The sequence below is a fragment of the Nelumbo nucifera genome, chromosome 4, assembly GCF_055504915.1.
Source record: "Nelumbo nucifera cultivar China Antique chromosome 4, China Antique-T2T, whole genome shotgun sequence".
Taxonomy (NCBI): domain Eukaryota; kingdom Viridiplantae; phylum Streptophyta; class Magnoliopsida; order Proteales; family Nelumbonaceae; genus Nelumbo; species Nelumbo nucifera.
The window spans coordinates 23,330,345-23,348,032 of NC_142652.1; the positions used below are offsets into that span (position 1 = coordinate 23,330,345).

The 17,688-nt window shown below is 42.2% G+C and overlaps 1 protein-coding gene across 1 annotated transcript; it reads left to right on the top strand.

Annotated features, from left to right (window-relative positions):
- Positions 1–1,734: 1,734 nt before the first annotated feature.
- On the top strand, positions 1,735–14,814 carry LOC104597808 (cell division protein ftsH). Its single transcript, XM_010259532.3, has 4 exons — positions 1,735–3,222; positions 12,986–13,309; positions 13,393–13,693; positions 14,426–14,814. The coding sequence occupies exons 1-4, from the start codon at positions 2,137–2,139 to the stop codon at positions 14,623–14,625; spliced, it is 1,911 nt and encodes a 636-aa protein (XP_010257834.1). The 5' UTR covers positions 1,735–2,136; the 3' UTR covers positions 14,626–14,814.
- Positions 14,815–17,688: the final 2,874 nt, after the last annotated feature.

Below are 17,688 nucleotides of genomic sequence, written 5' to 3' on the forward strand. Positions count from 1 at the left end.
GTTAATTAGATAATTAATTAAGAATCGGTTTATAAGTTGTAACTGATTTTGAATCTTGAATAGAATTTACTAGTCATTCTCATTGCTTCCCAACTCCCAACTCCCAAGAATGTGGTTATGCAAGTCAGTAATATTTCTGGGAATACATGGCCGGCTCTGATATCCTAATAAGATTGGGATGTTAATGAAATATGATCCAAGAACCGGAGAGTTATGGTGTCGTTAGGAGGCCTTTCATTTGCAGCTGGTGGTGCAGCAGTAAGCAAAAAGGATGTAGTCTCCCTTGTTATACAAGTAGAATTGTTAGATTTGGCTTCAAGTTATTATTCAAGGTCCTAAGTAGAATTATGAGATTTTTGTTTTTCTTAGTTTCTATCAAAATCAAATACGGTCCTAAAGTTTATATGTTGATACATATGTGATTTATAATGAATGAAAATGACTTCATGTTAGAAACATACAAGAAGTGCAATAGATTTATATACAAGGAATGACCTATAATCTAATAGATTAAGATTTTTGTGCTGCAAGTGGTGTTTAATTAGCTCGTGTAAGTCCCACCGCATGTATGTGTGTACAAGCTCCCCCTTGGTCTGTGACTCCCCTCATGATGCAAAAAAGGCAGTTGTAGTTTGTGACCACTATCTTTTTGTTCACTCTATCTTCTTATGGTTGCTTTGAAACTTATATATGGATAGTTGTTAAGGTTGCATTTGGCATTCCTTATTTTAAGGATTTATCTCTTTTTTACAATTAAAATGCTCTAATGAAACCGAGTTTTTAACTTTAAAAAGGAGATAAGTCCTTAAAATAAGGAATGCCAAATGAAGCCTAAAATGTAAATACATAATTTTGAAAATCCTGGTGGATGGTGCTAAGCACCCTCTTAATACAATAGAGGGATGGTAATTTTTCCATTAGTCCAGGGATGAAGGTTGTTTTGGTGGGGATGGGTATTGATAATGACTATCAACTGAGGATGAGAGTGGATTTTTTGCCCCATCCTACCCATCACACACACACACACATATAAAGATTCCCCTTAAATAAATTTATTTTCCAAAAAGCTTTTAGAGTCTGTTTGGTTCATAGTCGGAATCAGAATCGAAATCCTCCATAATCAAAATCGAAATGGTCCATTCTTATAGTTTGTTTGGTTCAGACAGAAATGGGAATTAAAATCAACAAGAATGGGATTTCATTCCCAAGGGAGGGGCAGGGAATGGTCATTCCTTCAAATGGGGGAATGTCATTCCAGCATAAATGGGAATGAGATTCCGATTCTGCCCAACCAAACAGTTGGAATTGGAATAGCTCTTTCTAATTCCGATTCCAGACCCCTGTTCCTATAAACCAAACGGACCCTTAATTTAAAAGTCTTTCAGGTCCCCAAACAGGGAAATCCGTCTCAATCTACGATTGGGGATGGGGAGTATGTTTCTCGCCCGCTTGCCATTTCCTACCTAAAAGAAAAAGCCATTACACCACACATTGATGAAATGATGAATTAATCCCTTAAAACGCGTTAAATATCCGGTTACCAAACAATGCCTTGTGGAAAATGATACAATAGCATGCATCAAAGATGCAATTCAGTGCGCTAGTGGGGCCCATAAGATCTTGTGTTTAGAATGTTTTTTGAGGCCCATCTTGTCTGCAGCGCATTGCATTCAGTGCTTGATAGTTCTTCCAAGTCCCACCATAAAAGATCCAATGCAGTTAGTTTCAACTTTCAAGTTCTTCCTCAAAAGCCTTTCTGGTTCTGGATAAGCCGCGAGAACCGAGAGTGAGGACAAGAAACCTCAGAAAATCCTCTGCTAGAAATCAAGTACTATTCGAGCTTCACTTGCTTTCTGGATTAAACGAAGAAAGCCTACCTCCTGGTTTCAATTTTCATGATGCAATGAATAAACAACTTGCTGCTTCTTCAAAGTTCGAATTCATTCAGTCCCTCAGTTCCTCCAAAGTAGGTGAGGTTTTTTATTCAGTAAGGCGTCATATCGATTCAGTATTACTGATTCTCCTTAATTAAATAGATAAGAATCATAAGACTAATCATCTTATGGTGAAAGGATCGAATTTTGATTTTATGGAGGAATTTAAGTAATTGCCATTCTAATTCTTTTTAAAGACAAAATGGCTCATTTTTCCGTTATTTCCAATTACGGTGGAATGGGCACTAAGGTTCCTTCTTTCAATCAATCAATGCTTTTATGTAACGGAGAAAACTTGAGAGTTCATTTCGGAAATGAACAGTCTTTAGGGAGATACAGAAATTGTTGTGCTTCGGTTTGTCTTTCCTGCTTTTGTTCGCCGTCTTTATCTTCATTTGTTGGTCACTGTTGCTATAATTCTCGAGATGGGTTGCCGCGTAGCAGGAGCATTAGGTTACAGATCAATACCGGCAGTGGAAAGGAACGCATTCATTTGGGGAAAAGAGAAAATAACGACACTAGAAAGCGGTTCTCATTGAGATTGCGCCCGAGATTGCGCTTGTTATCGAGAAGATTGAGAAATGCTTCGGTCTGGGCGATGTCTGGGAAGTTCGGGACATTTTTGCGTAAGAACTTGAAAGGCGTGACGCTTTCCATTACCATATCTATCGTCCTGGGTTTATGCTACTTGTTTCTAAAGTTAACAGCGGTGCCATCTCCAAAGATAGTTCCATATTCAGACTTAATAACGAATCTTCAAAGTGGGACAGTATCAAAGGTTCTTTTCGAAGAGGGATCTCGTCGTATATTCTACAACATTAAATCTCAGAGTCCAGAGAATATTCATTTGCTGGAAAATCAGTCATCTTCAGGAGATATTCCAAGTGAAAGTGTGGCTGCTGCAGTTAATGGGGAAGACAGTGTCAAAACTCGCCCAAGAATGGGTTTGAGTGTGTTGCAAAAATTTTCAAGACCCAAAGCCAGAGATTCTACTCAGGAGTGGCAGTGTTCAACAAGAAAGATAGATCATGATGAGAACTTTCTTCTAAGTTTGATGAGAGAGAAGGGAACTATTTATAGTTCTGCTCCTCAATCAGTTCTTATGTCTATAAGGAATATATTGATAACTGTCTTGTCTTTGTGGATTCCTTTAACTCCTTTGATGTGGTTGTTGTATCGTCAACTTTCTGCTGCCAATAGCCCTGCAAAAAAGCGGCGCCCCAGTAATCAGACTGTGAACTTTGATGATGTGGAGGGCGTTGATGCTGCCAAAGCTGAGCTTATGGAGGTATGCTTAGTCTTGTTTTCATGTTTGAGTTGTTACATTTGACATATGCAATCGAGATTTGAGAATTTCTCTCTCTCTCTCTCTCATGTCTGTATTTGTTCTTTTAATATTAAGAAGAATCCGTTTTACAATTCCATAATACCTTTGGCAAATTAAATCTTGGCTCACACATTTACAACAATCATTAAGACTAGGAATTGAAGACCTAAAAGGTATACAAATTAAAAATGAAATAGATATCATGAAACAGCCGCAGTAGAAAAATGTGATTCACCTTTTTGATGATTGATCAGATTTGGAATTTAGCAACAGTTAGCGGATATAAACTAGTTAAGGCCTCTCATTTATTATTTAGTCTCTATTGAAACCTTAGCAGCTTTCGGCTATCACATGAGAACAAGTAACATGTGAAATGACTCTCCTGAAGAACCTTGGCTCCAAGCAACGAGACTAAACATTGAATTGGACTTCCATTTGAAAGATCCTCATGATGGAGATGGAGGAATTTTTTCAATGGAGAGTAAAACCAATCCCTAACACATGTGTAAAAGGGGAGAATTAAATGAATCTACTCAACTGCAAGTGGTGAGAAATCAGAAAATATTGACAAGCGGTAAAGATGGTAACCCACTTATACACATATTTATCATATGTGTATTCTTTTAGAATCTTTTGTAATAGGTACAAGGATGTTGATCATGTAATTCAGAGAGCTGTGGGCAAATTGATCTCTTGGATTTCTATATCTGGGGAATTCAGAGATCTTAGTATGTCTGTTTTGTTTCAGTCTTGCTCCTGGTGGAGGTTGTAATTTTGGTTGCTTTTCAGACTGCCTTCTTGGGTCTGAATTGCAGCCTTCTTTCGCTTATTATGAATAAACTTACATTACCTTTATCCTTAAAAAAAATACACATATTTATCATATAACAATGTGTTTTCTTTTTCTATGATCAGTTAATAACTAGTAAGTGAACAATCTTGTTTGATGAGCAAAACTAAACTTTGATAGACAGTGTAGAGAACACTGATGTGGGCCCCACTGCAGTGGTCCTCACTGTGTTCGTAGGACAGCATGTGTAGTTATTTGTTTCAGTTATAGTAGTGTCAGTTTTGAGTCAGTTTGTTAACTCAGTTTTTATTTGCTTTATTTATCATGTAAGTACTAAGGGCAAATGTGTCCTTTCCATTATGTACTGAACATTACCTATAAATAATAAGAGAGTGGCGGCGGCAGATCTGTTAGAATCTGTCCCTCCTTTCAACCCCTTGTGTTCTCCTGTTTCTCTTCTATTCCTTCTCCTTTCTCTCACTTTTCTTCATTTTTGTAAACCTAAAACCTATTAGGATTCAAGACTGATTACAGTTTTGATCTTCTACTTGGTATCAGAGCCTATCTAGGGCTTCTCATGTGTGTCTAGTCCAGCCGACCACATGAGGACTAGCTAGGGCTGGAAGCTTATGAAGAAGTATTCGGTGGCTGAATCTTGGAGATTGCCAAAAGAGGTTCGCAGCAGTTGAAGATTTGCCGCGGCTTGCAGAGAGCTGGTAATCAGGAAGCAGCAACGAAGGTTAGGGTTCAGGTAACCCTGCAAGGCAGTAAACCGAAGTCCATAAGTAAGTTTTTTTTTTATTTATTATTGAGTTTCAGAGACTGCAATCAGTCGAGATAGGTTGGACCTATCTAGAAGGAGAGGCCGAACTGTTTTTAAGTTTGTTTCTAGGGTTTGACTGTTGGGCCAAACTCCCCCCCTCTCAGAGGTGATCAGTTTTTAGGGTTTCATATTGCCCTACGACAAGTCCCACTTGTGCGGACTGCTTGGAGAGTGCAGCTGAGCACTTATTTCAGACCTACAGTTGAAACCCTAATTTTTCTCTCGCAGCAGTGGGCCCCACAGTAGTGATTTCAAAAAAATAGCATCTCAGATTGACAGGCTGCCTGGTACTGTGCATGCCGATTGATTTCATATCAGATTTGGGTTGATTTCTTGCATATACTGTGATAGGCGATTGATTTCAGATCAGATTTGGGTTGGTTTCAGATCAGATTTCGGATCAGATCATATCAGATTTCAGATTCGATTTGTGTTGGTTTCAGATCAGATTTCAGACCTGCTTGTTTTACTCTGTTTTCTGGTTTAGTGGCTCTACCAGTTTGTAGCCACTGATTCTTGATCAAAGATGGAGTTTAAGGGTCAGGGAGAAAGTAGTTTTGGAAACAACAGTTATGGTAGTGTATCTGAAACCGGGTTTCAGATTACAACTATGAGGTTTGATGGGTCAAATTACTTGGAGTGGACTCAATCAGCCATGATGGCTATTGGAGGAAGGGGAAAACTGGGTTACCTCTTGGGAGATGTGAAAGAACCTTCCAAGGAGGACCCAACATACACCAAGTGGGTTCAAGAGAACTATTTGGTTATGGCATGGCTGTGTAATTCTATGCAGCCACATATCAGCCGAAATTACTTGTGGGCAAAGACAACCAAAGAGATATGGGATGTTGTGAAAGAAACATATTCCCAACCCCTTAATGTTGCTAGAGCCTATGAACTGAAATGTGAGGTGAACAGCCTTAAACAAGGGGAGAAGCCAGTTTCTGTCTACTTCTCTACCTTGAAATCCTTGTGGTGTGAGATTGACCATCTAGAGACCCTTGAGTGGGAGAGTCCCAAAGATGCACAGACTTACAGAAAGCAAGTCTAGACGAATAGGGTATTTGAGTTTCTGGCTGGTTTGAATCCAGAATATGACATTGTGCGACAACAGATATTGACAAGAGATAGTGTGACCCTTTCTCAAGCATACTCCCTGGTGCATAGTGAAGAGACCAGGAGGAAAGTCATGATGCAGCCTCAGCCCTCTTTCCTAGCCTTGACAGCTATTAAACCTAAGCCAGGGGGTGATCCAGAAAGGGACCGGAAGAAGGAAGATAAACGGGATCTGGTATGTGAACATTGCAAGAAACCCAAGCACACAAAAGATACTTGTTGGAAGCTACATCCTCACTTGGTCCCAGCAAAACTAAGAAATAAGAAGGGTAATGCTCATGTGGCCATGAACACTGATTCAGCATCCTCATCAGGCACATCCCTAGAGACTTTAGCTGCTGTTCGGGCTGCCCTCATACAGTTGGAAAAGGAAGTTGGGAGTTCAGCTCAGCCATCTCAGTTACCATCAGCTCCTGCCACATCTGCATTTGCACATTCAAGTACTCGAGCCTCAGCTTACCATGCTTCAGCTCCAGGTAATACTGACCACTGCTGGGTAATAGATTCAGGTGCATCCGACCATATGACTAGCTTGCCATCATTGTTCACCTCTTATCAATTGTCCTCTGGCCGAGATAGAGTATCCATTGCGGATGGCTCTCCTGTTCCCATTTCGGGCTAGGGGGACATCAAGCTCTCGGATACTAACTTGCTTTCAGTTAGTAGTATTACCAAACACATGAACCGTTCAGTAACCTTTTTCCCTGACCGATGTGTTTTTCAGGATTTGGAGACGAGGAAGGTGATTGGGACTGGCCGTGAGACGAACGAGATCTATCTGCTTGGAGAGAGTTCTCGTCGGGAGGAGTCAGTGGATAAAAAGTCTTTTGTTTCCCAGTCTGTGAGTTCGGTTATGCTTTGGCATAACCGATTATATCATTTGTCTTTTAAGTCTTTGAAGAGTTTGTTTCCTGCTTTATTTGAGTCTGTTGAGTTATCAAAGTTGAGGTGTGAGAGTTGTGAGTTTGCCAAACATTGTAGAACCTCTTATTCTTTAAGTAATAAAAGGAGTAATTCCTCTTTTGATATTGTGCATACTGATGTTTGGGGGCCATATCATATCTCTTCTATGGGTGGGTACAGATATTTTCTACTGTTTGTTGATGACCATACCCGCTTTTCTTGGGTTTATCTTATGCGTTCTCGAGATGAGGTTCCTGCTCTGACCCAAAACTTCCATAAGATGATTCTCACTCAGTTTGGGGCCAAAATCAAAGTCCTTAGATCTGATAATGCAAAGGAATACTTTGCTCAGCCATTGACCTCCTACCTTCTTAGCCATGGAGTTATTCACCAGAGCACTTGCCCTTATACACCACAACATAACGGCGTTGCCGAAAGGAAGAATAGGCATATCTTGGAGGTGGCTAGAAGCATTATGTTTACCTCCTAATGTACCTATTTGCTTCTGGGGTGATGCTATCCTCATGGCAGTTTATCTCATTAATCGAGTTCCTTACCGGGTTCTTGATATGAAAATCCCTTTTTCCCTTCTATACCCAGACGAGGAGTTGTTCATTGTTCCCCTTAAAACCTTTGGTTGTACCTGTTTCGTTCAGCTTCTCGGGCCTCATCATTCCAAGTTTGAACCTAAGGCCTCCAAATGCATTTTTCTCGGTTATGCACAAACTCAAAAGGGTTATTGCTGCTATGATCCGGTTTCAGGGAAAAGGTTTGTCTCCATGGATGTCACCTTCTTTGAGGAGACACGCTATTATCCTAGGGTTTCTCCTCGGGGGGAGAACAGTGAGAGTGGGGCTGTTTTGAGTTTCTTTCCTCAGGGGGAGAGTAGTGAGAGTGGAAGTGGGGCTGTTCCTTTACCTATTCCATTGGGTAATGAAGGCTATAGTGGTGAGGGTGGTCAGAGGGAGCCGGAGTTGAGAGTCTATCACAGGCGATGCAGGCAGGTTGATCCTAGTCATCGGCAGTCCCGGTCAGCTCCAGTTCCTTCTGCGGCTCCAGATCCAGAGCCTACTGAGACACCTCCCACTGTTGCCACTTCCCCTCTTGTGGATGACCTTGATCTCCCTATTGCCATTCGCAAAGGGAAACGACATTGCACCACTTCTACAGCTCACAGCATCTCACAGTTCTTATCCTATGATCGTCTATCTCCATCTTACCGGTCCTATCTCACTTCCATTGCCAATGTCCCTATCCCAAGAACAGTGCAAGAAGCCTTATCAGTTCCAGAATGGAAAGATGCAATGCAAGTCGAAATGGATGCCCTATTGAAGAATAATACTCGGGCACTGGTTGACCCACCGAAAGGAAAGAAACCGATGGGATGCAGATGGGTGTTCACTGTGAAGCATAATGCTGATGGCTCTATTGAAAGGTACAAAGCCCGGCTGGTTGCAAAGGGGTTCGCTCAGACTTATGGTATAGACTACTTGGAGACCTTTGCCCCAGTAGCCAAGATGACCACCATCCGAGTTCTGTTATCCCTTGCAGCAAATCCTTCTTGGCCCTTGTTCCAGATGGATGTTAAAAATGCCTTTCTGAATGGAGACTTACAGGAAGAGGTCTATATGTAGTTGCCTCCTGGATTCTATGATACAGAGACAGGTAAGAAGGTTTGCCGACTGAACAAGGCATTGTATGGTTTGAATCAGTCACCTAGAGCCTGGTTTGATAGGTTCAGATTAGCCCTTGGAAAGTTTGGCTATGTACAGGCCCAGTCAGATCATAGACTATTCATCAAGAGGGTGGAGTCCTCTCTGACACTACTTGCAGTATATGTTGATGATATTGTGGTGACAGGAAATGACAGCCATGAGATTGAGTCCCTCAAACAGCTCCTTCATCAAGAGTTTGAGGTGAAAGATCTTGTTTGGGTATTGAGGTTGCTAGATCCAAGTAGGGGATTTTTATCTCTCAGAGAAAATATGTTCTAGATCTGTTGGCGGAAATTGGAAAGTTGGGTGTTAAGCCGGCTGATACACCCATCGAACAAAATCACAAGATTAGTGCAGAGGGCGGGGAGCCTCTTGAAGACAAAGTTATGTTCCAACGGTTGGTTGGAAAGCTCCTATATCTCTGCCTCACTCGGCCAGATATCAACTATGCAATTAGTGTTGTTAGCCAGTACATGCACTCCCCTAGAACTTCTCATCTTCTTGCGGCAGAGAGAATATTAGCATACTTGAAGAGATGCCCGGGTAGAGGTATACTGCTCAAGAACAATAATCACGTGAGGGTGGAAGTCTATATAGATGCCGATTGGGCTAGGAGTGTTGATGACAGAAGGTCTACCTTTGGATATTGTGCCCTTGTGGGAGGTAACATTGTCTCTTGGAGGAGTAAGAAGCAGAGTGTTGTTTCCCGCTCTAGTGCTGAAGCGGAATACAGGTCAATGGCTAACGGAGTGGCTGAAATCTTATGGCTGAGATCACTACTTGAAGAGTTGGGTATTGACTATGAAAAGCCCTTAATGTTGTATTGTGATAATCAGGCAGCTATTAATATAGCCCACAACCCAGTGCAGCATGACAGAACTAAACATATCGAAGTTGATCGACATTTTGTGCGAGAGAGGGTCACATCACAAGAAGTGTGTCTTCCGTACATCACATCTAATATGCAGCTCGCGGATATCCTCACCAAGGCTGTACCAAGGAAGAAGTTAGAGACAGACCTATCCAAGTTGGGAATGATAGATATCTACTCCCAACTTGAGGGGGAGTGTAGAGAACACTGATGTGGGCCCCACTGCAGTGGTCCCCACTGTGTTCGTAGGACAGCATGTGTAGTTATTTGTTTCAGTTATAGTAGTGTCAGTTTTGAGTCAGTTTGTTAATTCAGTTGTTATTTATTTCAGTTTTTATTTGCTTTATTTATCATGTAAGTACTAAGGGCAGATGTGTCCTTTCCATTATGTACTGAACATAACCTATAAATAATAAGAGAGTGGCGGCGGCAGATCTGTTAGAATCTGTCCCTCCTTTCAACCCCTTGTGTTCTCCTGTTTCTCTTCTATTCCTTCTCCTTTCTCTCACTTTTCTTCTGTTTTGTAAACCTAAAACCTATTAGGATTCAAGACTGATTGCAGTCTTGATCTTCTACTGATGAAGTTTCTTTTAGCCAGATATTTATATCTTTTCCAATAAAGTGGAAATTGAAACCTTGTAGCAAGGTGTTCAAGTTTGAAGTGATTTTGAAAGGCGGAGAATTCCTTCAATGTCATTTCATGGGCCTTCAGTGACATGGTAGGCCAGGGAGTTTAGAGCATTAGAGCATTAGAGCATCTTATTCCTTCTACCTTAGTGTGTATTTTTTTTCATAATTATTTTGTTAATGGGCTGTTTGATTTTCTGGGGAGACTGTTGTGATAAAGACATTTTCCTAAGAGGGAGACAAGTTTCATTACATTGTGCCTTCTCTTTTCCAGTGAAGCATAACCTGCCAAACTTGAAGTTGGGATCTCATGTTCCTTTTAGAATTATAGGAGTGTATGCTAAGCAGTTAGAGGCCATTGCTTCCACCCCTGTCCAAGATCCTGCATAGCCAGAATTGGCATTGGCTAATAGTTGTTTTGTGGTATGCTAAGTAGTCAAACATGCTAACAGGCAAATAAAGCATCGTTATCATTAGATTCAATGGAGGTGGGGCCTCAATGCCTAATCTTGGATCCAGTCATCACTGTCTCTGCAACCAGGCTGGGTCGGTTACTTTAACCATCCATCACTACTACAGGTCTACTACAGGTGGGAAAATATGGATGATCAATTACACCCTAGACTTAGTTCCATGCAATCTCAGGTCTATTTAAAGATTGATATGCCCATCTTTCTGTTTTTGAAAGGGAAGGGGGCATCAACAAGTAATCTGGAACTTTACAAAGTAAACCATAGTTGAGCTTCAAGTCAGAAGCATGCATGGCTGCATGCTCATGAAGCAGGATTGAGGTGCAATTCTTTTTTTTTTTTTGAAACTCAAATTAGGGACATGCGCCTTATAAACACAGAATATGGCATTAGGAAAAATACTTCACTGAGAAAGCCCATCAAGTACACTGTTTTTGAGAAAGCCCATCAACTATATGAGGTGGGCTATATGAATCTTGTTTGGCCATTCCACTCCATCAAGTGCCATATTCATTGAAATTATACTTATTTTTGGTTTAGCTTCAGGTTTAACTAGGATTATTGTAAGTTAACACTAGTTTGCCTTGGTAAAACATGGAACAGTGCACAATAAAATTAGGGTAGTGATATGGACATATCCCATTCTTTATCAAGGGGGCACACACCATCCTCAGTCCAAAAGTTCACGATTAGAAAGGCAATAACACCTTTAGGTATTACTTTTGTCATTAAAACAAGGGTTTGTTCATTGTTTCTCAAAAAAATAAACAAGAATCTCTAATTTCTCTCTTTTCACAGGGGATGTGCCTAATATAAAAAAATTGGTTGTGCTAAAATCAGTCCCTGTAGAATAATTGTTATATTTTATATGGTTTTTTATTTAAGAAAAAAAGGTGAGCTCATGAACATTATAGGCTTTACAGCTCTAGGCTTACACCTCACTCTTCAAGCAAGTGAAATTCCTTGCGTGATGGCAAGGAAGTGGAAGTCAGCAAAATTCTGGGGCTGTTTTTCTTAGGAGGGGAGGAGTTCGCCAAGGAAGCATTCAGATTGGTAGAGGAGGAAAAAGGGGAAAAAGAGAGTAGTGTCATTCCAGTGCGTGAAGCAATTCCTACAATTCTGAAAAGGAAGTGATTGTTGGAGATGGCGGGGATGCTTCCAAGAAGCAGGAAGATTTATCTGAGGGGATGTTGGTTTCAGATAGGGGTCAAAAGCCGGAGGGGAGTCTGGAAGAGGCCGTGAAAACACTTAATACTGTTAGAAGATTCAGAGCTCAAAAGAACAGAAAAAGTCAGCAGAAAGTTCCAGTTTCAAAAGTCTTTGCACAGATAAAAGGAGGCTTATGTGGTATTGGGCCTAATAAGCTTGTCAAAAAACACAAAAGATCAGAGAAAAGGCAAATAGAAGATTGTTCTCAAAAAGCTGATAAGAAGAGTTCTTGAGTGGGAGTTTTGGTTGGGAGTGGGCAGTAGGGATGGGTTTCCGGTGGGTGTCGATATTGGTTTGTAGGGTCTGGGTTTTGCCTTTGTGTTGCAGTGTGGTTTTTTCTTTTATCTGGGTCGAAAGGATTATTCTATGTTTGGGGTGGTTTTCTTTTTGGGGGATTGGGGTTTCTTTGCTTGGTTCTCTGGGTTTTGCTTCCTCTCGGGTGATTGCTTATCACCTTCCTTGTAATTGCTTTTTTGATTTAATAAAATTTAATTTATTTTATCTTTAAAAAAAAAAGCCTTGTGTCGTGCTGAATATTGGCCTTAGTAGTGCTGAATATATTGAATTATTGAGCCAACCACAACCAAACTATGAGGTTGCCAATGCGTACTCACCTGATCAATGCTATTTATCTTGGTACTTTCCAGCTATGTCTGTTCTGCCTTTACCTCAATGCTTGCACCTCATACCATTGCTTCCTTCCTTAACATATTGGCCTTTACTGTGCTGAATATACCGAAGATTTAAGCCAATTACAGCCAAAAGTTAAATCTTCCATTACTTATTTGCCTGATCTATGCTAATCTCAATGCTCAGTGCTTTTCAGCATATGAGCCTATTCTGCCTTGGAACAAGAACTAGAACTAGTTACTTAAACATACAATTAAGATGACTGGTGATATATGCCAGACTGCCAGTTGCTTACTGAGGATGACTTTCCTGCTTGAGCACCTTCAACTTTTCCTTTTATTTGTAGTTTCTAGATGTCCTTTATTTTTTTGGGGGGCCATTACTGATAAATATATGCAAATGAAGATGACAGATGAGGATGGATTGTACCATTGAAAGAGCCCCAGACTGAATTTTTTTATTTTGTGTTTTGTCTGGTTACCTGATACATAAAGTAAACTACTATCTTCTTGGGTGGGCTAACTTACTGTTTTCTTTTGAAAATTCTAAATCTTCTTTCCTGGTCTCTAGATTGTTTTGTGCCTGCAAGGAGCTATCAACTACAACAAATTAGGAGCAAAGTTACCTAGAGGTGTAATGTTGGTGGGACCACCAGGAACAGGAAAAACATTACTAGCCCGTGCAGTTGCTGGAGAAGCAGGGGTACCATTTTTCACTGTTTCTGCAAGTGAATTTGTGGAATTATTTGTTGGAAGAGGAGCAGCGCGCATTAGAGATCTTTTTAATGTAGCAAGGAAATATGCACCATCAATCATATTCATCGATGAGCTTGATGCTGTGGGAGGAAAACGTGGTAGAAGTTTCAATGATGAGCGGGATCAAACGCTAAACCAGGCAAGTTTTAGTATCTCTTATAGTGGCCCTTTTGACAATTTCATGATCTAAATCTGACTGGGAAAGCTTATTTATTTTTGCAGCTGCTTACAGAAATGGATGGATTTGAGTCAGACATGAAGGTGGTTGTTATTGCAGCAACAAATAGACCAGAAGCATTAGATCCAGCTCTCTGTCGGCCTGGTCGCTTCTCGAGAAAAGTATTTGTAGGAGAACCAGATGAGGAAGGCAGAAAGAAGATTTTGGCTGTACATTTAAGGGGAGTTCCTTTAGAGGAAGACATACATGTCATTTCCAATCTGGTGGCATCTCTCACCCAAGGCTTTGTAGGTGCTGATCTGGCAAACATTGTTAACGAGGCTGCTTTACTTGCCGCTCGCAGAGGTAAGTTGAAATTAAGTTCCTGAACAGTATTGTATATTGAGATTTACATGGAAGTAGAATAGTACAATTGATGTAAGACAGGCTTATGGGAGGTATTCTTTTTGTGAGTTTCCCTCAGAAGTTCAAATAACACAGTCTAAAAGTTCCTTTCTTGTTTTACTTCTTCTTTCTGTAATGCCTTATTTAACAACTTAGATTTCATGTTTTCTAGGCTGTCAAATGTCAGACTCAATAAGATTCTTCAGCAACCAATATTTTCTACAGATTTCATTATTCAAAATTATATATTGGAACTTAATGAAGCTATTTAATGGGACTCACTAGTTGCTTGCCTTCGTCTTAGCACATTGATGTGCTTTTTGGTGGACAAGGGGAGTAAAGTGCAACTTCTCCTACAGTCCTACTAGTACTTGTTATTTATTCACATTTTGAATTATGTCTTTATATTCATTTAGTAATCTGGTAAAGCAGCAATCTAGCTCATGTATCAACAATTAGAAGAGCCTGCAGCTATATTTGTCGCACATTGTAATAAGCTCAATTGACACATTTGTTGCATCACCATAGTTAGTGGGATTTGGTAAACCAGGAATATACATACAAATCAATAACTATTGTAATATATTGCATACTGTAACAAGTTCATTGTCACACTTATCGAGTCACTACAATTGCAGTTTTTATCTTATAAAAATCTGCTATTTGAGATCTTTGGTTTTTTGGTTATCATAGGTGGTGAGACTGTGACTCGGGAAGACATCATGGATTCTATAGAAAGAGCAAAATTTGGCATCAACCCTAGTAGGCTTAGTTCTGGTACCATAAGCAAGGAGCTTGGAAAATTTTTTCCATGGATGTCGTCTTTAATGAGAAGGAATGATGCAAGAGAGGATAAATTGCAAGGCCTTCTTGGATACCAAACACTCAGTTGATATTGATATTTTGATTTGGCTGTAGCCTGTAACTCCATTATGCTCTAGCTTTAAGAATATCTAGCATATTAATGCTGGAAAAGGTTCAATTCTTTTTTTGAAGATTAGTGTAAGGGCACGTGATATGCACATGTGCAAATATTTTTTTTTCGGTGATAAAAAGATGCTTAGAGATTTTGAATTCTTTACTATACTTCTCAAATGTCTTTACATGTAGATTTAAAGATTACCCTTCTCAATCACAGAGCTGTCAATAGGTCAGGTCTGGTCCAGGATAAGGTGGACCTGGTATGAACGAACCAAAAAAGATAACTATGCAGATGCAGTCCTAAATCAAACCCTGTTGGTTCTGTAAAATCAAATCCAAAACTGATCCAATTTCTAATCAATCAGGCTAATCGGGTGTGGCTTGATGACACCCAATTACATTTGGCATATGCAATTGCACGTAATATAACAATTTGAAACATCACTTTGAAAATATAACCTTAATAAAACACATTAACTAGTAAATCAGTTTATATATTAATAAAGCAATTGTTCTTTAAATTAAAATTAGCTTATGTACTGTCTATCAAATTTACCCTTTACATTATGTAAAGTATAATAAAATTACAAGAAAAATCATGAAACATATTTGTATAAATTATTAAGTAATCATATTATTATTTGGAAACTGATGGAGGACGATTTGGCTCAACCCCATGAACCTAGGACACGTGCGCATGACCTGGCTTGGTGAACAGTCCAGCCTAGCAGCACGATCCCGACTCGGCATGGAGGAAATGCCAAGTCAAAGACAGTCAACTCGCTGAGGGCTAATACCTCGGTGAGTTAGTCCCCCGCCTAGCTCGGAGAGCCCGGGCTCTCCTCTAAGGGACGCCAAGCTTTTACCCACCTGGGGAGGAGCACCTCGGTGCTTCGAGGCAGGGGCCCATCTGCCCTGAAGCACCCCAGTTTGTGGCAGCTCGGCGAGCCGCATGAGGGAAGGCAGGAAGATCTCCTGCCCGACCGTCGTACTAGACAAATCTGGTGACAGCAGTCGTGTCCCTCGTCAGGCAGCGTCGTGCCTGCCACCTTTAGAAGGTGTCCTACACCTGACAGACACGTACCCAGCGGTGATGGCCCCACGCGTGCCACCTCAGCCCTGCCAATAACGGCTGCGCCAAGTTGGCAGTGACGGTTATACCCGCCCTGTCAGAGGCCGACGGGGAGAGGTAACAAATTTCTGCTATAAGGAGTTTAGCATCAAGGCTGGAGGGGGATTCATCTACGGTACGCGCGCTATCTCCACTCCTAGTCTTCATCTTCCTCCTTGCTTCTCCTACCAAGTACTAACTTAATCATCGAAGTGTTCCTGCCGGGTAACTCCCTCCGGGAATTTTCTTCTTCTCAGGTATCTTCCAGGAGCCACGTGAGCGCCAGCTAGGAGTGATCGGATCGTGCTACATCATTTGGCGCCGTCTGTGGGAAACGCTTCGGAAAGCTTTTCTCTAAACTTTCACATCTTTTTACTCTCCAAAAACTCAACGCTCATGGCGTCCCCAAGCAATATCGGACGAAGCACGGAGATGAATAACTCCAGGGAACAGCCCCAGCTTCCTACTGTCTGCATCAGATAGTTCACCGTCCCCCTCTCAACGGACGGGATCCCTAGTTTGAACGTGCCGCGTGCAGGGGCACCCGTCGTTGCTCCACTCCCTACCACAGTCGGAACAACCTTCGCTGAACCCTCAATTGTGCCCCCAGCGGCCAGCCCGAACCAGCTGAAAGATTTGGTGCAGTGCATGTGAACCATGCAGGCTCAAATGCAGCAGTTTCAACAGTTTCAAATCTATCAACAGCACGTGCTACTCCAAGTCTCCCAGTACCAGTATCAGCAGCAATTCCCTCAGCTGCCCCAACCTCAGCATCAGCAGCCGCAACTCCCTCCTCGGCACCCGGCCTCGTAGCAAGCCAGGTCTCGCCGCCAAGAGGAGCACCTTTCTCACCAAGGAGAGGCCCCCCAGAACCCTCCTAGGAGCCAGGCCTCCTCCCGCAGCAGATGTGGAAGAACAACCACTCCGGCCTCACCGTGGGCAGTCAGGTCGGGAGGACCCCAGCTCGCTAGGTCCACGTCTCCTCAGCCCTCGAAGCCTGATACCCCGTTCCTAGAGAACCGATTCGAGATCCTGGCCGTAGGCTCCAAGCAAGATCCCTCCGTCCGCAGCCAGCACCAGCGGCCTGAGCTACTTCCGGCACACACCATTCCAAATAGCACGGAGGTGAGCAGCACCAACGCCGAGCCCGCCAAGAAGCAAAGACGCCACCGCCGAGCTCGCCGATCTGCAACCCACGACCTGCCCGAGCTCAGGGGCAAAGAAGAGGTAAGCTTGGGCGAAGCCAAGGCACCCCTCCTTTCAGTCCAGTCTCCCTATCTCCCGAGCTCCTGGCAGTCCCGATGCCTAAAGACTTCAAGCTCCCCCCTCTTGACAAGTACGACGGGTCGTTCGACCCAAACGATCACATTGACGCTTTTCAACCGCAGATGCACCTGGCGAGAGCTAGCGAGTCGTGCATGTGCATGGCCTTCTCCACCACTTTTAGAGGAGCAGCCCGTACATGGTACCAGAACTTGGCACCAGGATCGATAAGAAGTTGGGCGCAGTTCGCGCAAGCCTTCGCGTCCCACTTCGTTACTAGCAAGCGGTGTTCGCGAACTGAAGAAAGTCTCCTCAGCATAGTGCAGAGAGAGGGAGAATCCATATGAAGTTACATCAAGCGGTTCAACGATAGCTGTATGCAAATACCGCGCCTGGACCCTGCCGTACGCCTTGCAGCAACTAAGAAAGGCGTGACACACAAATAGTTTAAATGGCACATGGTCGTCAACCAACCAGCAACCATAACCGAGTTCCTGAAGCTTGCGGACAGGTTCATAACCACCAAAGAGGAGATCAACCAAAAGGGCGAGGGCGCGCCCGAAAAAAGGAAGAGGGAAGGAGAGCTTTTCAGCCAAGGGGACGGCCGAAAGAAAAAGGACACAGCTCGGGGGGCAAAGCCAGGTCAGTTTTTCCGACCTTC

Bases quoted from the DNA above. Each gene is read 5' to 3' on its own strand.
- LOC104597808 (XM_010259532.3), top strand. From the start codon at position 2,137: ATGGCTCATTTTTCCGTTATTTCCAATTACGGTGGAATGGGCACTAAG. The intron at 3,223-12,985 runs GTATGCTTAGTC...CCTGGTCTCTAG, and splicing joins CCAAAGCTGAGCTTATGGAG to ATTGTTTTGTGCCTGCAAGG. The intron at 13,310-13,392 runs GCAAGTTTTAGT...TTATTTTTGCAG, and splicing joins GGGATCAAACGCTAAACCAG to CTGCTTACAGAAATGGATGG.